General features: G+C 49.2%; 1 protein-coding gene and 1 non-coding gene across 9 annotated transcripts in view; one reads left to right on the forward strand and one right to left on the reverse strand.

Annotated features, from left to right (window-relative positions):
- KIFAP3 (kinesin associated protein 3) overlaps positions 1–13342 on the reverse strand; it is a 129815-nt gene extending 116473 nt beyond the window's left edge. For 4 of the 5 annotated variants that reach the window (XM_029081022.2, XM_007668874.4, XM_029081026.2 and 1 more), the window contains exon 1: positions 13179–13342. In XM_029081022.2, coding sequence (XP_028936855.1) covers positions 13179–13261 — 83 coding nt within the window. In that variant the 5' untranslated portion in view covers positions 13262–13342. Of the gene's footprint in view, positions 1–10634; positions 10732–13178 lie in introns of those variants that run through there. The other variant, XM_029081024.1, reaches the window with a different exon arrangement.
- Positions 13343–14614: 1272 nt separating this feature from the next.
- Positions 14615–19501, forward strand: LOC100084060. Of its 4 annotated transcripts, none has more exons than XR_005660912.1 (5): positions 14615–14651; positions 15347–15509; positions 16639–16728; positions 16936–17560; positions 19220–19501. It is a non-coding gene; the product is annotated as an uncharacterized LOC100084060 (transcript). The 4 variants fall into 4 exon arrangements; XR_005660911.1 differs by having other exon boundaries at positions 14618–14651; positions 15344–15509; XR_005660913.1 differs by having other exon boundaries at positions 14618–14651; positions 15344–15509; positions 16998–17560.
- Positions 19502–25393: the final 5892 nt, after the last annotated feature.

Genomic DNA, 25393 nt, shown 5'->3' on the forward strand with positions numbered 1-25393 from the left:
GCGCTGTTCTAAGCCCTGGGGTAGATACAAGTTGATCACGTTGGACACAGTCCCTGTCCCACCTGGGGCTCGCACTCTTACCCCCATTTTAGAGATGCGGTAACTGAGGCCCAGAGACAAGTTAAGTGACTTGCCCACGGTCATACAACAGACATGTGGTAGAGCCGGGATTAGAACCCAAATCCTTCCGAGTGCCAGGCCCGTTTTCTCTCCACTAAGGCACAATGCTTCTCAAGTTTATGCTGTGAGGCTCACTTCCGAACAACATCCTTTATACTTTGATGCTTTATAAAATGGAGTTGTCACTTTTAAGAACGTCCCCTAATACTCAGGAATTTGATAGTATCTTTAAAGATCTCTTGGCATTTTCCGCTTATTACCCTATTAATACTCCTCGTCGCATCCCTCTGAGGAAGGTAACTTCTGGTTACCTTCCTCACCCCTCCCAATCCAGGAATTCACAAAATTACACTTCCTCTAGACTTCAGAAAGAGGAGCTTTGATGGAACTGAGAATCACGCACCGCCTTCTTAGACGGTCTTTATGTAGAAACTCCGGGTTCATTTAAACAAATCGTTTTGCTCAACATAAAAATCTACATTAATGAAACACTTCAAATTGGGAATTTTAAGATAAAAAAAAGGACTCCAAAGAAGAACACTAAAAGCTTTCTTGGCCAAGTTAACTTACCCACACCTTACTTTTTCATATATAAAAGTATCACATTTAACAGTCTAACTAGTAATTGAAAATACCACCCACATGCAAAACGGGCCAGTTAACGATGCAATACAAAGTATAGCTTTTCATTTCCTGACTTTCGTGTTTAAATTCAGAATATCAATATCTGATTCACTGGCATTTTATTTATAAGAAGGAAACTGAGACCGGCGAGACCTTTATTTCCTATAATCTGGGTAGAGCTCAAGTATGGCTCCTTCATAAACTCTTCTAGGGGCTGAATTCCAGTGCTCGTGGATATTTATACCCCATGACGTACACGCCTCAATACCAAGTTGGGGTGGTCACTCGACGTCTACGCTCTCCCCTCAATATGACCAATTCCCTGTACTTCCCTTCAACACGATGGGATTGTAGCTTAAGTGCTGTGTGAATTTATTTGCTGCCAGTAGTAAACGAACCGATAGGATGCTGATATACTATCCTTGAGATGATATGCCATCGCAACACCAGTCTGGAGTCAACAAATGCTACAATGGATCAAGACGTGTTGTTATTAGGTATTTAAGTGCTCACTATGTACTCTAAGCAGAGGGGTAGATGCAAGTTTCTTCGGGTCGGACACGGTTCCTGCTCCACAAGGGACTCACAGTACAAGCAGGAGGGAGAACAGATACTGAATCTCCGTTTTACAGTTGAGGAAACGGAGGCACAGACGAGTTAAGCGACTTGCCTAGAGTCACACAGCAAGCAGGTGGTGGGGCCGGGATTAGAACCCAGTCTCTCTGACTCCCGGACCCTTGCTCTGTCCACTAGGCAAAGCCGCTTCATGTCCCAGAGAGAGACAGAGATTTGTCAATGCTATTTAGCTCAGTGTAACGGACACTGGACCAAATCAGGAGTCTTTTGATCCTTTTCTTGGATTGACCGTGTACTTGAGGGTGTGGTTTTTGTGCAAGATATTTTATTTCTCTTTGCCTCAGTTTCCCCCTTTAGAAACAGAATTCTACCATCTCTCTCCCCTCTACGTGAATAGCACCCTGTGAAGAGCAGCATTAAATCACTACTAGGGCAAAATATCCTTTAAATTCCCTCTGGGGTAAAGGACCAGATCACATTTAGGAGGTAACGCCAACATGATGCGCTTGGCTCACTGAAGATACATAGGGTTAAGAGATCTGGTCTTTACAATATCACTGTGCCTAGAGCACTAAACGCAATCTGGTACTGAACATTTGTGAAATCTTGTTTGAAAATAGGCATATATGGGCCTTTTACAAAAATTCAGTTTACAGCATAATGCATCCCAATTGACACTTCTGAAACCTTACTGTTTAGCTTTAAAATGTTATATATTGAAAACGAATGTGAGTCATTTTAAACTAATAAAAAAGTAGACTTTTATTCACTGAGCTCAAAAAAAGCAACCTGAAGATATTTCGCTTCAATATCTTAAAAACACACCCACAGCTTCCCAATTGGATGAAGATTAGACCTGCGCACGTTGGGTCCAAAAACAAAATTTCTGGGAAAAAAAAATCTATAAGAAAGGATTAGTTGTAACCACAGAGGTCTTTACAGTCAAGGTATGCCTCTACTTCCTTTTCCCGTAAATTTGTCTTCACGGACGGTCACTCAAAAGGGAGCGTGACGTTAATTTCCCAGACCGTTAGCAATCGCGTCCTTGAATCCGGCGATAAATACGGTGAAATCGTAGCTATAAAATTAAAAAGCAAAGGACCGTCCACGGCAGCGGAACCCTCTAAATCCGGGAAATAGATATAACGAATAACCCAAACTCCTTCTCTTTGGGTTTTACTCGGCAAAATGCGGGAGTTACAGGAAGCGGTTTTAGCCTCCGCAGCTGTGTAGCCTTAACAGGATTCGGGGGCCTAAGGTCTGTCTACGCTCAAAGAGTTTCAACGGAACTCACTTTCAGGGTTCTGAACTCCTCCCCATCTCTTAACCTTGCAACAGCTTTACACAAACAAAACCACAGGCTCGATTCAGCACCGTTGGCTAACGGACACAAGAGGTAGTCCGGCACGTACGGTAAGCTCCGTACACTTCCACTAAACATCCTCTTCAAAAAAGAAACAGACTTTCTTCTGGACACAACTCTGGCCGAGTGACAGAGAAGGAAGAGGGTTTCACCTCCCCGCCATTGGCTACATCCTCCCCAATTAGACACTTCTTCGTGTTTGAATTTAGAACCTTCAGCACCCCTGACTCCTCTGCCAGGAGAGGAATGATTTCCTAGAATTCAGACAATGCCTCGCTTTGTGGGGTAGGCCGCTGGTTCTATTCCACTGCTTCTTGGCGCTGAAGGCCACAAATGACTGCTGTCTAACCCCAAATTTACTCATCCACTTTTCCTGTTGAATAGCTCTAAAATTTATGGCTGCAGATTTCTGGAGGCAATCTATTCCACAGTCCTTGGAAGAACCACTTAAATATTAACCGATTAACATCAAAATATAACAAAAAGAATACTGCAAGAAGAACCAGGACATATCTTAAAAGGTCAACGCTGTTGGCTACTCCACATTTTCCAAACCGTTATGAATTCAAACTGGTGAGGGAGAGGCAAGCAGATGGAAAGAATCTCACAGGGAGAATTCACGGGACTGATTTCAATGAAATAACACAAACTTGAAAAGACGAAGAGGGTTTTCCTTGAGATGATTTACTAGTCGCTTTTTTTCTTCTTTCAAGTTCTTTCGGTGTAAGTCGACAACCGTAAAAGGGGTGGGACCTCCGTCCACCTTCTCTCTTCCTTCTCTCATGAGGAACAGAGCTACAGGAGCTCACGTCGGCCCACGGGTCGATCCATCAGTGGCATCTATTCAGTGCTTACTATACACAGAGCGCTGTTCTAAGCACTTGGGAGAGTACGGTAGAGCAGAATCAGCAGACACGTTCCCTGCTCAGCCAGGGCGGGCAGAGACCCAGCTGGGTCTGAATCTCTCCACCCCAGTCAGATCTTTGGGGGCCAAAGGGGGCCACGAAGCTGGGATCCTGCCACGGATTCATTTAAGCACAGTGGCTGCTAGAACTATAAGTCCCAGCAGCTCAGGAATTATGCCAACATCCCATAAATCCACAGAGGCCTGGGCCCCCTTCTGATCCCAGCTCCATCAGACACTTCAGCTCCGAGACTCGGTTAAATACAGAGCTAGAGACCTTTGATTTGGAAAAACCTACGCTAGAAAGAGATGGTGACCATCTCCTGGGCTCCACGGGACCATGGAAATTAAACCAGATTACCAGGACTTTCCCCCAGCCCTCTCACCCCTTTGCTAGGGAAGAAAGATAAACAGAAGTCCATCTTGAATGCCGAGGACGCACACCAACCATTGTGGATTATATTCCAGCTTTCCAAAGGGACTCTGGGGTTGGAGGGACTCAATATCTCATTTCATCGGTTCATTTTTGTGGCCCTCTTTTTTTAATGGTATTTGTTAAGTGCTATGTGCCAGGCACAGTACCAAGCGTTGGGGTAGATACTAGATAATCAGATGGAACACAGTCCCTGTCCCCCATGGGGCTCACAGTCTTAATCCCCATTTCACAGATGAAGGAACTGAGGCAAAGAGGTGCCCAGGATCACACAGCGGACAAGTGGTGGAGCCGCATTAGAACCCAGGTCCTTCTGACTCCCAAACCCATGCTACGTCCACTAGGCCGTACTGCATCTCAACCGCTTCTCAAGTTGAGTTGAACATTGTGAACTGTCAAATTTCTCTCCAGATATTAATCTTCCCCACCCATTCTTAGACGGTGAGCACCTTGAGGACGAATTTTTAATTTGCCTAGCACGACAACAGAGTTCGATGAACGCTTGTGCCGTTAATGCCATCACCAACCGGCACTCCTCTCCCTCCTCAACCTCATTCGCACAGTCGGGACATAGAATGCAAGCATCCTGCAGAACTGACCTCTTCTGCACTACTTCTTTTGGCTCTGATGCCTGAAATACTAAGGATGTTACACGAATAAAGACCCAAGAACTGGACTGGCCAGAGGGATTCTGGGACAATCTCAGTGGGCCAACGCTCATGTGTGACTTCGTTTTCATCACGCTACCTGGAGCCAAGCAGGAGAATGAAACTCCCCTCCTCAAAAAGCTCCAGGGGTTGCCTATCAACCTTCGCATGAAACAAAAGCTCCTCCCTCTTGGCTTCAAAGCTCTCCACCTCCTGGGCCCCTCCAACCTCACCTCCCGTTCCTCCTCCTTCTCCAGTCCGGCCCGTCCACTCCTCTGCCGCTGCTAACCTCTTCGTGTTCCCTCGTTCTTACCTGTCCACATCCCGGAATGCCCTCCCTCCTCACAGCCGCCAAACTAACTCTCTTCCCCTCTTCAAAGCTCACCTCCTCCCGGAGGCCTTCCCAGACTGAACCCTCCCTTCCCTCTACCCCTCTTCCTCTTCCCCCTACTACCTCCCTCTGCTCCACCCCCTTCCCCTCCCCGCAGCACTTGTGCGTATCTGTATATATTATTTATTACTCAACTTATTTTCTTAATGAGGTGAATATATCTAAGATTCTATTTATCTTGATGGTGCTGATGCCCGACTACTTGTTTTGTTGACTATCTCCCCCTTTTAGACTGTGAGCCCATTGTTGGGCGGGGATTGTCTCTACCTGTTGCCAAATCGTACATTCTAAGCGCTTACTACAGTGCTCTGCACAGAGTACGCGCTCAATAAATACGACTGAATGAATGGAGAATGACACGGCAGAATTTTGGAGGCAGTGGAGTTCTAGAAGCCACCGCCGAGTTTCAGATCGCAGGACTAATAATACAAGTCCGGACTATTACACAGAGTGGTGCTGGGGCTAAGTGTGCGACCCTGGAGGTCTAAAATGACTCTCAATTTGGATCGAACCCAGAATAGGCTTTTAACAGTTAGTCAGGCCCGTGTAGGAGAAACCAAAAAGGCAAAAAGCCCGAGGAAGAACATTCTCTGCGTTAGGGAGTGGTCTCTTCAGGAATGGAAGGAGAGCACAGAGGAGGGGCAGATAAGAGAACGAAAAGGGTGAGATGCTACCAAAGCAAGACTTTTATCAGATTTAATCTCAAGACGACACCATCAAATATCACACCGCTCCTTTCTCAAATCGTTGTCTGTGTCACCGCCGAGAGAACCGCGGTACCGTGAACTGAAGGAAACGACAGCGAAGGAAGCGAAAGGGTGGCAAATGCGGTTGAAAGATGCCCTCAAAGACAACCTGGTGACAAGGGGCAAGTGGAGCAAGAAATGACACTTCACACCAATTTCCTTAGATCGGGACAAAATTTAGGATGCGACTGGATGAACTGAGACTTACAACAGAAGTGCGGGGTTACAGATGATTCAGGAAAACCAGGCCGAGAAAAAAAGGGAGGTGGTCCACTGGCCGTGAAGGGGGACGGAGCGCCAAGCCAAAGAGACAGCAAGAGGTTGGTGGCGAGGGAGGTGAGAAAGAGGCTCAGTAAGGCACAGGCACAAAGTAAGAACCCGGATTTAGAGAAGCGGATCACAGGCCTGGAAGTCGGAAGGTCCGGCTCCACCACTCGTCTGCTGTGTGACACTGGGGAAGTCACTTTACTTCTCTGGGCCTCAGTTCCCTCGTCTGTAAAATGGGGATTAAGACTGTGAGCCCCATGTGGGACAGGGACCGGGCCCATCCTGATCAGCTTGTACCTTCCCCAGTGCTTGGTACGGTTCCTGGCACGTAGGAAGAGCTTGACAATTAAAGAGGAGCGAGAATAAGGAGTGGGGAGAGAGCGGATTGACTGCCTTTAAAATCAATGGTCTGGAGTTTCTGCTTGATGTGGGGAGCGAGGCCTGCACCAAATGTGGGAAAGCAATGTGGCCGAGTGGAAAGAACAAGGGACTAGGGGGCGGGAGGCTTGGGTTCTAGTCCCGGCTCCTCCACCTGCCATCTCTGTGACCTTGGGAAAGTCACTTAACTTCTGTGCCTCGGTTTCTTCATCTGTAAAATGGGGATCACATATCTGTTGTCCCTCCTCCGAACACACTGCGAGCCCCATGTGGGACAGGGACTGCATGCGATCTACACATACTGTACCTCTCCCAGCACCATTCGTTCATTCAATCGTATTTACTCTGCGCTTACTGCGTGCCGAGCACTGTACTAAGCGCTTGGCAAGTACAATTCAGCAAGAAATAGAGACGATCCCTGCCCACAACGGGCATCCGGTACAGTGGCTGGCACAGAGTGCTTAACAAATACTAGTATTATTACCGTTATTATTAAGACACTGGACGGTAGGGCGACTGTTCCAATCTATCGTTATTATTAAGACCCTGGACCGTAGGGCGACTGTTCCAATCACTCTTCTCCCTTTCTCCTGTCAAGTCTCATCGCCCGGTCTAGATGTGAACTTTTAAGTCCCGGATAACAGAATGGGGGATAGTCTTACTAAAATTTGCTGATAACATTAAATTAGGCAAGGGGCTATCGGGAAAATTGGAGTGGTTTCAGGGTAGCAAGTAAAACACGATAAGATTCATTAAAGACATCTGCAGGAGGGAGGATACAGTCCGATGCATTAACAAACTGCACACAGACCAAATACGGGAGAGTAAAAATTATCAAGGCCTAATAATTGGAAAAAACCCCCTCAATCATAATTTATCCCAAGCTTCGTGATTCAGCAATATAGTCCAATAAATCAACAAGGTCCCGGGATATAAGATGAATTATAGAAGTACGACCTCCAAGAGCCGGAAAGAAACCCTTATTTACATAGTTCACCGGTCAGACCCTTATTAGGGAATCATGCCCAGTTTTGGACAATCATTCAATGGTATTTACTGAGCCCTTACTGTGTGCAGAGCACCGTACTAAGCGTTTGGGAGAATACGACCTAACGACACCACAGAGGTGGTAGACGCATTCCCGGCCGACAACGAGCTTATAGTCTAGAGGGCAGTATATTTTATAAAGGAAGCGGAGAAATCGGAGACAGTATAGAGGAAGAGCGACCAAAATCATTAAAGGAATGGAAAAATTTTTTAAGGGAAAAGGTTAAAAGATATGGGGGTGCGTAAGGCTCACGAGGGCCTAATGGATTTAAATTCCAGCCAGAGAGTTCAGTAGAACCCACGGAGGAACTTTCTGACCACTCAAGGTTCTTTCCATTCCATGATTCTTAGTCTTCTAGAAGGGTCAAATCGAGGGTCTCGTCGGAAAAGCCCGGAAGAATGCCAGCAGCATTATTATTGAGTATATAGACACGAGATGTCACCTTTGATTGTTGAAGATGCAAGTAATTAGCTTACCTGTAACCGGGCAGCTATTTTTATCCTGTTCAAAATTCATTAATTTATAACACCGAAAATACTCCCATCTCTGATATTTTCAGACCGAGAACTAAGCAACTGACTCGGATACACCGTCATCGTCACCTTCAATGGTCCTCGAGCGCTTAGTACGTGCAGAGCACTGTACTACGCGCTTGGGAAAGTACAACAGAGTTTAAATCAGCTTGCTGTGCGATTTCAGTCTAGTTTCTAGGCTTTATATGCCTCCATTTCCTCAGCTGTACAAAATGAGTAGGGGAAAACCACTTTTGGCATAAAGCTATTTTAAGAAAGATTATTAAACACCTTATACACGGTATGTGGCTATTGGGTGACCATAAAGGTAATACTCTAGCTCCAAAGAGCCGGATTTCAATTCTAACGGGTCGATGCTTTTTTGATGTCCCATGAAGTATTGTCATGAAACGATTTATCTTTTTTTTTTAATACAAAGTTTAAATTTACAGCTTGGTCTGTAAGTTTTTTGATTACATAACTGTTCAAGAATGGAGGCGCACACCTGTTTTCTCTCTCTTCCGAGATTGCTTTCAAAATTGATAAATACCTTACTGCATGCCAGCTTCAGACAGGTTTTTCATAACAGAGAGAGAGAGAAAAAACCACTCTGTGCAGAAATAGCAGCGGGGCCCAGTGGAACGGGAACAGGCCTGGGAGTCAGAGGACCTGAGTTCTAATCCCAGCTCCGCTGCGTGCCTGCTGTGTGACCTCGGACAAGTCACTTCACTTCTCTGTGTCTCGGTCACCTTATCTGTAGAATGGGGATTCAACACCTGCTCTCCCTCCTACTTGGATCGCGAGCCTTGTACGGGACAGGGGCCGTGGTCGACTCGATGAACCCGTGTCTTCCCCAGCACTCGGCGCAGTGTTCGACACCTAGCGAGTGCTCAACGGATACCCCAGTTATCAGTAACTATTAGAAATGAGTCTAATTCTGAGGAATTCTTTTTAATGCAGATTTTCCCTCTCCCCCCGTCTCCCTGAAGGAGATCTTTCAAAGTCACTACGAAGGGGCTCACTCATCCATCGCATTTCTGGAGCGCTTACTGTACGCAAAGCATCGCACTAAGCGCTCGGGAGAATACAGTCTCGGGAGACTCGGGAGAGAGAGTCAGGGAAGCAGCGTGGCTCAGTGGAAAGACCCGGGCTTCGGAGTCAGAGGTCACGGGTTCGACTCCCAGCCCTGCCACCCGTCAGCTGTGTGACTGTGGGCGAGTCACTTCACTTCTCTGTGCCTCAGTTACCTCGTCTGTAAAATGGGGATTAACTGTGAGCCTCACGTGGGACAACCTGATTACCCCGTATCTACCCCGGCGCTCAGAACGGTGCTCGGCACGTAGATGTAGATACCAACATCATTATTATTATTATTACACCGACGCGTTCCTATCCACCAGGCGCGCACAGTCCAGAGATGTCCACATCTGTAATGTATTTATTTATATCAGCTCACGTCTGCCCCTCGACGCCGTAAGCTCTCTGGGGGCAGGGAATGTGCTCGTCGCGTTGCAGTCCGCCAAGCGCTTAGCACAGTGCTCTGCATTCAAGTAGGCATTCAATAAGTACGACTGAGTGAGTGACCCACCCGGGCCGGGGTCTAGCGGACAATAAGTGTGCTATGTCATCGTCGCCTCGCGGGAGGGACGCACCGTTCATTCCGTCATTCGGTCCTATTTACTCCTATTTACCGAGCGCTTCCTGTGCGCAGGGCCCTGTGCTAAGCGCTTGGAGAGTGCAAGGTGGCACTGGACAGAGACAACCGCTGGCCCCAAGGAGCGGAGAGTCTGGGGGGCAGTGGGGAGCGGGGAGGGACAGGCATCAACAGGAGTAAAGAGGCGCTGTGAGAAATAAATGAAGTGAGAGCTGTGGGGCGGGGGGAGCGGGGCTTAGCCGGGGAAGGCCTCCAGCACGAGGAGGAGGAGGAGAAGAAGGAGGAGGAGCAGGAGGAGGAGGAGGAGGAGAGGAGGAGAAAGAGGAGAAGGAGGAGGGGGAAGAGGAGAAGGAGGAGGGGGAAGAGGAGGAGGAAGAGGAGAGGAGGAGAAACAGGAGGAGGAGGGGGAAGAGGAGGAGGAAGAGGAGAAGAGCAGAAAAAGGAGGAGGAGGGGGAAGAGGAGGAGGAAGAGGAGAAGAGCAGAAAAAGGAGGAGGAGGGGGAAGAGGAGGAGGAAGGGGGGGAAAGAGGAGAAGAGGAGGAAGAGGAGGGGGAAGAGGAGGAGGAGGAAGAGAAGAGAGGGAGGAAGAGGAGAAGAGCAGAAAAAGGAGGAGGAGGGGGAAGAGGAGAGGGGGAGGAAGAAGAGGAGAAGGGGAGAAGAAGGGGGAGGAGGAGGAGAAGAGGTGGAGAAGAGGAGGAGGGTGGTGCCGGGGGTGCGGGGCTCGGCCCCATCCATCCCCTCCCGCCCCGTTGGGCGCCCCCCGGCCTCTCCTCTCCTCCGCCCCCGCCTCGTCCTCCGCCTCCTTAGGCCCGCGGCCCGACCATCCTCCTCCTCCTCCTCCTCCCGCCCGTCATCGGCCCATCGTGGGCCCGCCCGGTCCTCTCTCTCTCTCTCTCCCTCCCTCCCTGTGTCCGTCCGTCCGTCCGTCCGTGGAGCGGGTGTTGGCCGGGGTCCCGGGGGTCAGAGGTCACCTCTTGAGGTAGCGGGCGTCCTCCCCCTGCATGGCGGCGGGAGGGACAGGCCCGGCCCGGCCCGAGCGGAGGGGTTTCCGGCGGCGGCGGCGGAGGCGGCGGCGGCGGTTGGCGGGGCGGGGCGGCGTTAGCAGGGTGAGGCCTCCTCTTCCTCCTCCTCCTCTTCTTCCTCCTCCTCCTCCTGGTCCTGGTCCTGGTCCTCCTCTCCGACGGGCGCAGCCGCAGAGCGGCGATGGGGCCGCCCCGCTAGCGCCCCCTCCCGCGCGGACGAAGCGGCGGCCCACGGCGCGATGGGCCCAGGGACCGGCCGAGGGGGCCGAGGGGGCCGAGGGGGTCCCGGGGGGACGGGGGACGGGGGGGGCGACGGCGACCCAACCCGCCCCACCGACTCGCCCGAGCCCCCCGTGGGGCTGGGGGGAAAAGCCGTCCCCGCCGGGGCGAGGGGGCCCGAGCCGGGCCCGGCCTTCCCCTCCCCTCCCGCGGCCTGGACCGAGCGCTCGGAGCGGACGAGGCCCAAGGACCGGCTGGCCGTCTCAACCCGGGAGACGGACGGCAGAGCCGAACCGCGCCCCCTCCCCCCACACCCCCCCTTCAGAGCCCTACTTAATAATCATGTCGGTGTCTGTTGAGCGCTTACTATGTGCCCGGCACTGTTCTAAGCGCCGGGGGAGATGATAATGCCGGTATTCGTTAAGCGCTCACTCCGTGCCGGGCGCCGTTCTAAGCGCCGAGGTAGATCCGGGGTCATCAGATGGTCGTCCCCCGTGAGGCTCCCAGTGAATCCCCTTTCTACGGATGAGGGAACTGAGGCCCAGAGAAGTGAAGCGACTCGCCCACGGTCACCCGGCCGACGAGGGGCCGGGGCCGGGTTTTGAACCCGTGACCTCTGACTCCCAAGCTCGGGCTCTTTCCACTGTGCCGGAGATACGGGGTCATCGGGTGGGTGGCCCCGGGCTCCCGGTCTTCATCCCCATTTGCCAGATGAGGGAACCGAGGGCCCCGATAAGTGCAGTGACTCGCCCACGGTCACCCGGCCGACAGGTGGCGGGGCCGGGATTCGAACCCGTGACCTCTGACTCCGAAGCCCGGGCTCTTTCCGCCGAGCCACGGACCCTTCCGTTCTCACCCACCCCCAACGCACTACTATCCATCTCCTTACATTCGACTATTTCCATCTGCGACTCGCTTGAACATCCGCATCTCCGCGGAGATGGCTTCGTTCACCCGTTGGGTCGAATCTCCTGAGCGCTCGCCCTGTGCAGAGCGCTATACTGAGCGCCGAGGAGAGTACATCGTGACGGTAAACAGATACGGCGTGGCTCGGTGGAAAGAGCCCGGGCTTGGGAGTCGGGGTCACGGGTTCAAATCCCAGCTCCGCCACTTGTCGGCTGTGTGACCGTGGGCGAGTCGCTTAACTTCTCTGTGCCTCAGTCACCTCGTCTGTCAAATGGGGATTACCTGCGAGCCGCACGTGGGACGACCCGATGACCCCGTATCTCCCCCGGCGCTTAGAACGGTGCCCTGCACACAGCGCTTAACAAATACCGAAATTATTATTATTATACATTCCCCGCCCACAGAGAGAAAACGGTCCCGGGGGGGGGGGGGGGGAGACGTGAATATAAAGCAATCGATAAAGAGATCGTGTCGATCGACTCTCCCGAATTGTCCTTTCCCGAGCGGTTGGCGCAGCAGAGGAGCGGCACGGTGTAGTGGCCAGAGCCCGGGTTTGGGAGTCGGAAGGTCAAGGGTTCTGATTCCGACTCTGCCGCTTGTCTGCCGGGCGAGTCGCTTCGCTCCTCTGGACCTCGGTCCCCTCATCGGTAAAATGGGGATTGAGACAGCGAGCCCCTCGGGGGACGGGGGCTGTGTCCAACCCGACTGACCTGTGTCCACCCGGGCGCTTGGTACGGTGACTGCCACATAGTAAGCTCTTAACAAGTACCGCAATTAGACTCTTATGCTCTGCGCACGGTCAAGGGCTCGGTTAGACCGTGAGCCCGTCATCGGGCAGGGATCGTCTCTATCTGTTGCCGAATTGTACATTCCAAGCGCTTAGTGCGGCGCTCTGCACACAGTGGCGCTCGATAAATACCACTGAATGAATAAGGGCTCGATTAACGCCATCCACCGACCGATCCGGGTGTCCCTCGGTAACCGTTACGTCCGCGGCTCGGTGGAAAGAGCCCGGGCTTGGGAGTCCGGGGTCATGGGTTCGAATCCCGGCCCCCGCCACCCGTCGGCCGGGTGACCGTGGGCGAGTCGCTTCACTTCTCTGTGCCTCAGCGACCTCATCTGTAAAATGGGGATGAAGACTGTGAGCCTCACGCGGGACGACCCGATGACCCTGTATCTACGCCAGCGCTCAGAACAGTGCTCTGCACAGAGTTAGCGCTTAACAACTACCGACATCTTCTCCGGAAGGCTAATCGAATATGAAGGTGTTCCTTCTTACTTGGTATTTTCGGTGATTCCCTACCCACCCGACCCAGTGTGTTCTCGGTTTTCAGATTTAGCTTGAGCCTAGAGAAGAGCTTTCCTTACCTAGTAACTACTGTGTTTGAGAGGGAGTCGGGGGACGGCCGCCGACTTGCCAGTCCACTCCCACCGGCCACGACCGTGGCCATCTTCCCGCTTCTGAGGTCCACCCGGAGCTCACGTGGCCGATCTCACCGCGACGGAGTTTGCCACGGAAAGGGCATTTGCAGAAAAATCACCAGCTGATAGTCACCACCACTGCCGGCATCAAGCACGACAAAGGGCTAGGCGACTGTGACATCACTGTGCTCCCTCTAAAGTCAGAGGGGGCGGGGGGGCGGTGGAATAGAGGAGTGGAATGAGTGAGAGGTGGTTAAGCCGCACGGCCTAGGGGTTAGAGGACGGGTCTGAGCGTCAGGAGGACCTGGGTTCTAGTCCCGCCTCTGCCACTCGCCCGCTGTGTGACCACGGGCAAGTCACTTCACTCCTCTGGCCCTCAAGTTTCCTCATCTGCAAAATGGAGATTAAATACCTGTTCTCCCTCCTCGGCAGACCGCAGACCCCAAACCTCTGTGTCTGATGTGATTACCTCGCATTTGCCCCAGGGTTCGGTACGGTGCCCGGTCCACAGGGGGTGCTTAACGAATACCGTACTTATCGTTACTTTCCTATTTCTCTGCTGACGATCATTTGATTTTCAGAAAACCTGTTACCAGTCGGCGAAGCCAACACAACTTGGAATTCAGGCAGCGCTACGCCCTAAAGCTTTGGGTCCCACGCCCATTTAGCTTTGAGTACGTAGCTATTACCCTGAATTTCTAAAATGATGCGTTTTTCAAATATAATTCATGAATCTCCGATTCCTTGACGCCTATACCATCCAAATGTTGTTTCTTAACGAGAATTGGTGCCTGCGCTCTTATGGATCTCTTCGTCAGTACTCTCTATAACCTATGAAAGCATCTGTTTTCCTTCGAACCTAGAAATCACATTTCATGAAGAGCAAATGAAATTTGAACTTCAAAGACTTGAACTGATTTCCGAATTTAAAGTCCAGAAAGCCCAAGGAGATTTTAAACTTAGCAGAATGCACCTGTTTGCCTCCTCTTCGTGCACGGATATCAGCCGTTCAACTACCAGTCAGTCGGTCAGAAAACCCAAATGCCCGAGAACGCGGATCTCCCTAGTCTGAATATCTGCCCCCTGAATGCACTGGTCTTAACAGTCCAAAGACATCTGGATTCATTTCGCCTGAACCCACCATCAAGACTCCAAACCCCAGTTGCAGAAGACATCCAGCAACGATAACCCTCGGAGCGATTAAGAAAATCATCAAAGGAGCAGTCAGCATCTACGTTGGAGAAGCAATACGGCCTAGCGGATAAAGCACGGGCCTGGAAGTCACCAGGACCCGTGTTCTCGTCCCAAATCTGCCACTTGTCTGCTGTGTGACCTCGGGGAAGTCACAACTTCTCTGTGCCTCAGTTACCTTATCTGTAAAATGGGGATTAGGACCGTGAACCCCATGCTCTGCACACGGTAAGCGTATTGCCATTGTTCTCGTCTGTCCGTCTCCCCCGATTAGACCGTAAGCCCGTCAAACGGCAGGGACTGTCTCTATCTGTTGCCGACTTGTTCATCCCAAGCGCTTAGTACAGTGCTCTGCACATAGTAAGCGCTCAATAAATACTATTGAATGAATGACTGAATGAATGAATGTGGGACGTGGACTGGGTCCAACCTGCTTAGCATGTACCTACCCCGAGAGCTCAGAACATTGCCTGGCACACAGTTAGTGCTTAACATATACCATTAAGGAAAAAATAAAAACTTTGGAAGAATTTTATGCCGATAGTACAGGCATTCTATAGGGCCTCAGGCACTCAACCATGTGTTTCATCCCAATTCATTTATAAAAACTCTGTGCTGATTTGACACCCAGTAGATTCCCCAGGCTGGTGAGACATTACACGAGGGGAAATGCCATTTCCTTTCACCGTCTTTAGCTTGCTGAATTTACTACAGCTCTCGCTGCCGTGTTTCAGTTCGTTCAGGTTGGAATTTACTTATTGTGGGTTTACCTACAATTATCCATCATTCAGCAACATGTAGTAGATGGTGTTTATTTGCGTGCAAAACTAACCCTTCGGCTTCACGGGCACAATTTGAACAAACGGGCGGTCGTGCGGGTCGAGATCTACTCCTCCTCGTTACTTTCCTTGTGTTTCCAGTAGCTTGGGGCACCTTCCTTCACGATGTTGACTCTGGATTGGTGTGAACGGAGGCTTTTGGAAATGCTGGAGAGTTAATATACTGGAGCACATCCGGCTCCATGCGAGAATTTGCTTCTCGAGGCTGCCGTCGGCCGACGCAGAAACCCGACTCTCATTTTGCTTGGTGAGTCTGGCTTGAGAAGTAGCACTGCCTAGTGGATAGGGCCTGGGAATCGGGAGGACCCGAGTTCTCATCCCTGCTCCGCCACTTGTCTGTTTTGTGACCTTGGGCAAGTCATTTAACTTCTCTGGGCCTCGGTTACCTCATCTATAAGAGGGGGACTAAGACCGCGAGCCCCACGCGGGACAGGGACCGTGTCCAACCCGATTAGCTGGTATCTGGTCCAGCGCTTGGTACAGTGCCTGGGACATAGTAAGCGCTTTCCAGATACCTGCCCCTCAAAAAGTTAGAGTTGGTAGGCACGCATATCCGCACACACCCATGAGCCCTCCTCTAGACTGTAAACTCGCTGTGGGCAGGGAACATGTCTACCAACTCTGTTTTATTTACTCTCCCCAATGCTTGGTGGCGTGCTCTGTGTTCAATCAAATACGTGTTCGATCGATACGACCGATTGATTGAACATTCACACACCTAGGCACCTCCTCTCACGCTCTCGATTTCACACGTGCGGCAGCAGGCCGGGAAACCTGACCCCGTACTGATTGGGACGTCGCTTTGCATTAGTTTCCAGAGCAGCCGGACCAACACATACGTTTCTTATTAGCCCCAGTGTTTGATTCTTTTAACCGGCTTTGAAAAAAATTAAATAAACCTGTATCAGAAATTGTCACTTCAGTTTAAAGAAACATGATTAGGCGATTTAGAAAGAGGGGAGGAGAGACAAGGAGGCAAAGGACTCCTTCTATCTGGCGGAAAATCCCCCAAATTGGGAGTAGCATTGGATTTCTTCAGTGTATATATTTGGCACGAACTTTCGCCTGCTGTTCCTACGGAATTCTCATGAGCTTTGGAGTAAACGCAAAAATATCTCACATGCAGCAAGCGCCCGTTAAAAAAAGGTCCAAATCAGGCACTGCGTTTTGAAACGATATCCGTCTTAAATCGATCACCCTCTATGTATTCATTTTTAAGTGAGTGGCCTTTTCCTGCCAAGAGGGTAAACTGAAAGTGTATAAAGAAGGATCCACCGTGATACTACTGAATAAAATGAAATGCATTAAAACAATTCAAAGATACCATAACTGCCTGAAAGAGTTCACACTTCGCCAAGTGTTTTCCTTACCCCCAGATCGGCCTGTTATATATTCAGCGGGCGGGCGGCATGTCAGATGGATGGAGACACGTGCTTGGAAAATGACCTGAGTAATACCGACAGCAGGTAAACCGAGACAGTCCCCATTTAGACGCGAGGCACAACGAAGTGTCCCGAGGGAACGCGGAGGGGGACATCCAAGTGGATCCCCTTCTCGATCCCTCTGGCCCGGGACTCCCTCCCCCTCCGTATACACCAGACCACTACTCACCTTCAAAGTAGGGCCACACCTCCTCCAGGAGGCCTTCCCTGATTAAGCCCTCTTTTCCCCAGCTCCCTCTCCCTCCTGTGTCCTCCGTGCGGCATTTTGACCAAGCTTCAACTGTCACCTGCAGTCCGTCAAGTCGGCTCACCCCAACAACCCTGCACGCTAGAAGAGTTATTTCTGCTTCTGAGCCCACAGACTCGATTGCTCGTGGCCCGTCGCTTACGTCAACGACGCCAGGAGCTCCACCTGAGTTTGCGGATCGCAGATGGAGAGCTCGTTATGGACAAGGAACGTGTCTACCAACTCTGTGGTATCATACTTACCCGAGCGCTTAGTACAGCGTTATGTATATAGTCGCGGCTCGACAGATACCACCGACGGACTGCTTCTGATGTGTGGGCCACGCATGAGGAGAGCGTGCAATGGAGGCATGATAAATGCTAGCCCTGGTGCTGAACCACTACTTGAGGACGTGATAAACATGTCTCCAATGAGGCGCTCCATGGGATCCAACCCGGACGACGTCACACAGATCGTCCCGCAAGCGGAGAGGTGCAGGGGTAATCTCATCCGGTCTCCAACTTCGCACATCAGCTCCTGACGCTCAGATGGCTCCGCGCGTGCCCTCTCCCGCTCCCAGCCCTTAAGCGTTCTCCCCGCCGCTAGCGTTTCACATCCTGGAGACTCGAGGTAGAAGGGATTCACTTCCAAACTACACATTTCTCTTTTCCCAAGACCTTGATTCAGAGGGCGGGTGCAGTTTGGCTTCCCGGCCGCGACGGTACTCCGCTCCCGGACACCTCACCCCACGGCCGCTTTGCGGAGAATTAAAACATCGCAAATCAACGTGAAGCACTAAATGGACAAAATGAGGGATGAGGCTGTGTAGTGAGGGAAACCAGCCTACGTGGGTCTTTGGGTTAGACATTCAGGCTCAGGTTTACCGACTGGGAGATTTTCCGCAGTCAGGCCCTACTTTAAATATTTATACTGAGAACGAGAGAGGAAAGGCTAAGCCAAACATGATCTGGACGAGAAGGTCTGGGTTAAGTAGACCTGATGAAGTTAATCTTGAGAGATAGATTAGGCATGTAACTCAATATCCTTCTGGTACTCTAAGGAGGCAGTTCTAAATGTAAAATATTATTTTATGGGAGCCTCGGGTCCTAGGCTTCAAAGGTTTCAGAGTATAGAACCCGATTCTTAACACGGTGTTGGGTGCATCATCATCATAATTCTTTCAGTCACATTTATTGAGCGCATACTGTGTGTAAAGTACCCCGCTGAGCACTTGGGAGAGCACAATATAGCAACGGACACGTTTCCTGCTCACAACAGACTTACCGTCTGGAGGGGGAGACATACGTTAATATAAATTAAAAAAAAAAATAGTATTTAAGCACTTACTAGTCATTCATTCATGCAGTTGCATTTATGAGTCCTTACTGTGTGCACAGCACTGTACTAAGCACTTGGGAGAGTGCAATACAACAATAAACAGACACGTTCCCTGCCCACAATGAGCACTTACTATGTGTCAGGCACCGTACTAAGCGGCGGGGTGAATACGAGCAAATTCTGTCGGACACGGTCCCCGTTCCACATGGGGTTCGCGGTCTCAAATCCTCATTTTTCCGACGACGGAACTGGGGCGCAGTGAAGTGACGTGACTCGCCCGAGGTCACGGAGTAGAAAAGTGGCAGAGCCAGGATTAGAACCGAGGTCCTTCTGATCCCCAGGCCCATGCTCTATCCACTAGGCCACGCTGATAGTAAATCCTGAAGAAATCCCATAAATCTCTTGCAAGTAATGATATTCCACTACGTAGGCATTTTAACAAAGGCCAGAACGCGTCATGATCGATCATCATCTCCCGACTGGTATTTCTTCTCTCTGTCCCGAATCACTCCCAAATAACAACGCCCAAATCGCTTTCCTTTAAAGCAACCTCTCTCACCATCAGATTTCCAAATCCAGAAGATAGCTGATGACAAAAAATTCTAATTTTCTGTCCATCCTGGTCCTGTCCTCAATTATGGTATTGGTTAGGTGCTTACTATGTGTCCAGCACTATTTTAAATACTGGGATAGATACGAGTTAATCAGGTAAGAGACAGTCCCTTAACATGGGGCTCGCATTCGAAACAGGAGGAAGAAAAGGTACTGAATCCCCATCTTACAGTTGAGGAAACTGAGGCCCAGAAAATGAAGTGGCTTGACCCGTATATCATTCATGCCTGGCATTTGATTTGGTTTGATTTCTTCACTCTGTCCCTCGGGTGATTTTTGTAACCATTCCTGAATCTCTAGCCTCCTTTAATTTTTTCTTCTTTTTCTTTGTCATCTAAGTACCTATCGGAGCCTTTTCTCTAGGCGTAAACAGACAGACACGGATAAGGACAGACGATTTAGAAAGCAAATGGACAAATGTGATCCGGAAGAGCACATCTCTGTTCAGTTGAACTGGAACATAAATCAAATACTACAATAAACCACTTGGACTTCGGTGAGTGAACAACGGCGGCAGGATAACTAGACGACGACTGCGGGGAGAGTTGAAATTGGGAAACTGGAAAAAAAAGGAGCACAGAGGAAATGTTTTAAGGACCCTGTCCAACCTGAATCACTTATATCTACCCCAGTCCTTAGTACGGTGCCTGGCATATAGGAATGTTTAGGAAATACCATTAAAAAAAGGACACAGTGAAACAAATAATGCTTCATCCCATCTGTAGTCTGGGAGCCAGTTATCGAGGCTAGACCATCACGGAGGACCGTTATCAATAATCGATCAGTGGGATTTACTGAGCGCTTACTTTGGTCAACTCACCTGAACTGAGGACTTAGGGGAGTATCACTGGTAGACGCAATCCCTTCCCTCACGGAACGAGAAGCAGCGTGGCTCAGTGGAAAGAGCCCGGGCTTGGGAGTCAGAGGTCGTGGGTTCTGACGCCGGCTCCGCCACCTGTCAGCTGTGTGACTTTGGGCGAGTCACTTCGCTGCTGTGCCTCAGTTACCTCATCTACAGATGAGGATGAAGCCTGTGAGCCCTACGTGGGACAACCTCATTACCTTGTATCTACCCCAGCGTTTAGAACAGTGCTTAACAAATACCAACATCATTATTATTATTAATAAAGTCTTTTGGGTTTACAGTCTGGGGGACTGTAAGAATACTAATCATTCATTCATTCATTCGGTAGTATTTATTGAGCGCTTACTCTGTGCAGAGCACTGTACTAAGCGCTTGGAACGTACAAATCGGTAACGGATAGAGACGGTCCCTGCCCTTTGAAGGGCTTACAGTCTAATCGGGGGAGACGGGCAGACAAGAACAATAGCAATAAATAGAATCAAGATAAATAGAATCGTGGTATTTCTTACGTGCTTATTGTTTTTATTTTTTTATGGGTTTTTAGAATGGTATTTGTAGAGTGCTTACTATGCGTGTGTATTTATTGAGCACTTACTGCACGCAGAGCACTAAACTAAGCACTTGGGAGAGGACACTAGAGGCGGTAGACACGTTCCCTGTCCAAAAGGAGCTTAGAGCCTAGCAGAGTTCCCAGAGGGAACCCGACTGACTGGGATGAGAGTGCAATTGCCTCTCCCACCCCCAGCAAACCACTGGCACTATAATTAATCCCTCTGGCAAAGCTCTTGATCATGAAGTCTCAGGTCTGAGTCTCATCTGTTGTTCCTCATCTGTTAAAGGGGGATGGAGAATGTGAGCCCCATGGGGGACAGGGACCGTGCTCAATCTGCTACGTTTCTATCCCCTCCAGGGCTTAGTAGAGTGACCGGCACATAGTAAGAGCTTAACGATACCATTAGTATTATTGATAATTATTAGTGTAATCCGACAGACATCTCTTGGGGGGTCCACATGCAGGCCCACACCCTTTTCCTGGCATTTGATCTGAATACGTTTACTGCTGCATCTGTACACTTCCACACATTTGTCCCGCTGCGTAAGGAGCTTTTTCCCGCATTAAAATAGTCCCGGAGAAATGACTTGAGCCACCCAATTTGTTTGTATCCACCCCAGGGCTTAGTACAGTGCCCGGGACATAGTGGGCGCCTAACAGGTACCATAATTATTCATTATCATCATCGTGCCTTTGACTATCGCCCCATAGCAATCCACCCACCCCCCGGGGTATAGTGCGCCTCAAAAAGCGGGAGGCTCCCAGTGACCCCGGGGATGATGATGTTGGTATTTGTTTAGCGCTTACTATGTGCAGAGCACTGTTCTAAGCGCTGGGGTAGATACAGGGTAATCCGGTTGTCCCACGTGAGGGGATCTCACCAGGAGCTCCCGACGATGAATGAAAGAGGACATTTCAGCCTCACTTCAGAGATGTCTGGCTTTCATCAGAGAACTGGAGAAGTTTGACAGAGAAACAGGTCGGTAGGTTATCTGGTCTGCCCCTACTGGGATCGATGCAGATTGATGTCTAAAGACGACTTTCAGGGTTTAGTTAATCTAATCAAGAATGGCAACTTGTAATGATGCCCTACACTTCAGTGTAAGTCGCTATATTCTCAAGCCTCTGGAATTTTTTTTTTTAAAATCACTCCTTGGAAGAATTAGGGTGGAAAAAAGAGTCTAAAATTACACCATATAAATCAGCAAGTGATTCCAACAGAAAGAAAAATAATTTCATTAAATCGAGAGTACTCAATGAAAAATGGAGGTTGTTTTAACTTTACAAATCAGAACCTCTTACCTCTGAAGCAAGGGCTTCTTTTTAGGATTATCATTTTGTAATGGGGAAAGCCCTGGAGTTTAAAGTGAGCCATGTACAAATGTCACTTCCAAGCTTCAGTGCTAATCCAGAGGAAATATTATCCTAGTGGTCTCCAAGGTCCAATGTCTAGGTGTTGGATACATGATAAACTTACATGGAGCTTTCTCAGTGAGATATAGTCCTCCAGAGGATTGAATTTTTCAAGGCTTAGTACAACCCGACCCTCTTAAAATAAGATTTAAGTTTCCCTTGTCAGGTTCCTTTAAGAGCTTTTTAATTTTTTTTTTATTTGCTGCATTGACCGGATTTTTAATCCCCAAACTCCAGAGGAAACTCTTAGCCATCTCAGACTTTTCGTGTCTCGATCCCCAACTAGCAGGGGAAAGTTTGCCCCATAATGGGTATTTCATTTTATGTTCCATTCAATCTACTAATGGGACTTAGACCTGAGGCTTGGATGCAAAGCAGTTAAACTTATTCTTCTTGCCGTAGTTTTGTGGGGTTTTTTTGAAGATTCCACCTCATGTCTACCAACCCTGTAGCATTGTATTTTCCCAAGCTCATAGTACAGTGCTCTGCACACAGCGTCAATACGTACCATTAATTGATTGGTATAATAATGATGGTATTTGTTAAGCGCTTACTACGTGCCGCGCACTGTTCTAAACGCTGGGGGAGATACAAGGTAAGCAGGGTGTCCCAGGTGGCGCTCACAGTCTTAATCCCCATTTTCCAGATGAGGAAACTGAGGCCCAGAGAAGTGAAGTGATTTGCCCAAAGTCACACAGCTGACAGGTGGCGGCCCCGGGGATTAGAACCCACGACCTCTGACTCCCAAGCCCGTCCTCTTTCCACTAAACCACTCTGCCTCTTTAGGATAAGATATGATTCCGACCCTCAAGGAGTAGAGGAAGACATTTAAGTACATTATATTTCCCCTACTGTATATGGAGATTGAGGTGGGGCGTTCAGGGAGAGATTTGTCCGTGGCGTCGTTATGGGCGGGAGACGACTCGACGGCATAAGACATGACAGTGAAAATGAAATGACAGTGCTGGGATGATTATAAATGCAAAATCTTATGAGAGAGTTAAAGATCCATAACATAGATAGTTGAAACTGTATCTTGGTCTGTAAGCTAATTATTGTCTCTAGACTGTAAACTCCTTGGGGAAAGGGAATGTGTCTGTTTAGGGATTTATTGTACTCTCCCAAGTGCTTAGTACAGTGATCTGCACCCAGTAAGCATTCAATAAATACGACTGATTACCCCAAGACCCTATTGCCCCAACTGACACTTTCCTAATATTTGCCACTCGCTGTTGCAAAATACATTTTCTTTCAGTCCTGACACTCACAAAAATTCCCCGGACTCTAGATTAAAGTCGTGACTTGCCGAGGGCCTGGAATCCCAGATGACCCATTAAGAAAAAGGAAATCACACTGCCCTTGACTCCTTCCACCCAGAATCCCTTTGTTTCAATTCTGGAGTCTGCATCGTGTCCCTATTTCTTTTTATGTTGCCCTTAATGAGGGGATTTATGGAAGAACTTGGCTACTCATTGGTTTGGTTCTACACATTCATCACTGGAATTCTTCTATCCAGTCCCCACACATCATTAAAATTCTTCATCTAGACCTGGAGTTGCTATTGATTCCATTTTCTAGTAGGAGCCAAGTGCGGAGTTTTGAAATTGCCATAATCTGCTGAGTAAACATTTTAGGATGGTTGTTGATAATGTCTTTAAGCCACAGCAATAAAAATAGCATTATTATTGCTTTTATTTGTTCTTCATTGTACCCTTTGACCACCCTCGACTCCAAAGTACATATCTGTAATTCATTTTAAGCCTGTCACCCCCTCTAGACAGTAAGCTCCTTGTGGCAGGGGCTGTGTCTACCAACTCTGTCGTACTGTTCTCTCCCAATGTTTAGTACAGTGCTTGGCACGCAATAATCGCTCAATAAATGCTCCTGATGGAGAGAGCTGAAGCTAGTGTAGGACGAATCTCATTTCTTAAGATGCCTAACTAGCACATGTGGGAATTACCCCAATACCAGGATGTCGATTAGCTTCTCTTTTCCATTTCGCAATTTCTACTTTATTTCAGCACTTCCATCACGTCTGGATCTTATTTATCTCTGTATATTTTCCTGGAATAGTTTTGCTTTGGGGACAGCAAAGTCAACAAACCCCACTGTTTTCTCTGAGTTTATCGAACAACAGACGGTCTAGTCTGTTGCCCCAGATTTATTAGTCTCTTATCATGGCTCTGGCCCAGCCTAACTTACACTAGCAGTTTTCCAGCACATTCTTGGATTCATTCATCTAATATGGTGCAAAAGCATTCGGGAACTTGCAAGTGAGGGATAAATGCTGATGTACACGCAGAGCAGGACTGTTACGTTTGCTGGTATAATCCTCTAGAGCCACGTAAACACATTTCCAATTATGCTTTCGATCATCTTGCTAGCCAGAATAAGGCATCTGCATTTATTAAGTAACTTCTCCTTCTGAATACTCTTGTGATCATTTCTAATGTTAGTCATCCCTTCTGTTTTAGCTAAAAATCAGACCCTCGATTTGATCTCCCTAGTTGAGGCGGGCTGATGAGGGCAGGGAGAGTTGCCCGCTCTGGAGATAAGGGGGTGAAACAGCATGAGATTAGAGTCTCTGCCTTCTTGGGGCAGAGGAAGACAGGTGAGCCTATCGGTCAAAGTTTTTTCCTTCCTGCCTCGTTCAGAGTATGCGTATATCTCTGCTTTCACATGCACACTCCCCACCCCAGGGTTACGTGGAGACAGCAAGACCCGAGAAAAGAGTCAGAAGACCAGTGTTCTAGGCCCAGCTCTGCCACTAGCCTGCTGGGTGACCTTGGGGAAGTCACTTAACCTCTCTGTGCCTTAGTTTGCTCATTTGTAAAGTGGGGGGGGGAGGGGGAATCGCTACTCTCCCCACTTCTTTGACTTTGATCCCTGTGTGGGGCAGGGATCGTGTCCAATCTGTGTCATCTGGCATCTATTCCAGCATCTAGCACGTGATAAGTGCTTAATATTATTATCATTATTTTAAACTCAGCAGTGGCCTTGTTCTACATGGACTCTACCACTACCTGTGGTGGATCCTCCTGTCTTTAACAATAAGGGGCCATTTGTAGGCTGAATTTTATAACCATCGCTTGTGAGCACATAGCTTCGGATCCTTGTCCTCGGTCACCATCAGGAGATGAGGGCACAGTCAGGGAACCTCCTCCAGGAAGCCCTCGCAGCTTCATCTGCCCCCTGCCAGGCTCGCTGTCGCGGCCGAGTCAGAACCTACCCTGACCCAAACCGCCAGACTTCAGAGGTCACCTTCGAGATTACCCCGCCCTTCTAGGATCCCTTAGAAATGCTGCCAGCTGTCGTTCCCTCAGATGGCCAAAGCAAATTGCCACCCCCACCCTGTGCCTTCAAATTTCCCGAAGCCTTAACCACGGTCCTTTCGTCTTGGTGTTCGCGGTGGAATCAGTTTGACCGTCCCCATTTTGTCTTCTGCCGAGCTCAGATGGCCAATCTTTCATAAGGGGAATAAGGTCGTGAATCATTCTCAGAAGAGGCGTTGGCAAGAACGAGCGTAAACAACACTGAATTTTCAACTCGCTGAGAAGAAATGCCTTTGGGTCTGGATCCAAATTCTGTTGCAAGGACAGTCTGGAGGATACCGGCAGACCGATCAAAGGTATTATTTAGCACTTACAGTGTGCACAGCACTGTGCGTTTGAGAGAGTACAAT

Source organism: Ornithorhynchus anatinus, chromosome 16 (assembly GCF_004115215.2).
Source record: "Ornithorhynchus anatinus isolate Pmale09 chromosome 16, mOrnAna1.pri.v4, whole genome shotgun sequence".
In the NCBI taxonomy this organism is placed as follows: Eukaryota; Metazoa; Chordata; class Mammalia; order Monotremata; family Ornithorhynchidae; genus Ornithorhynchus; species Ornithorhynchus anatinus.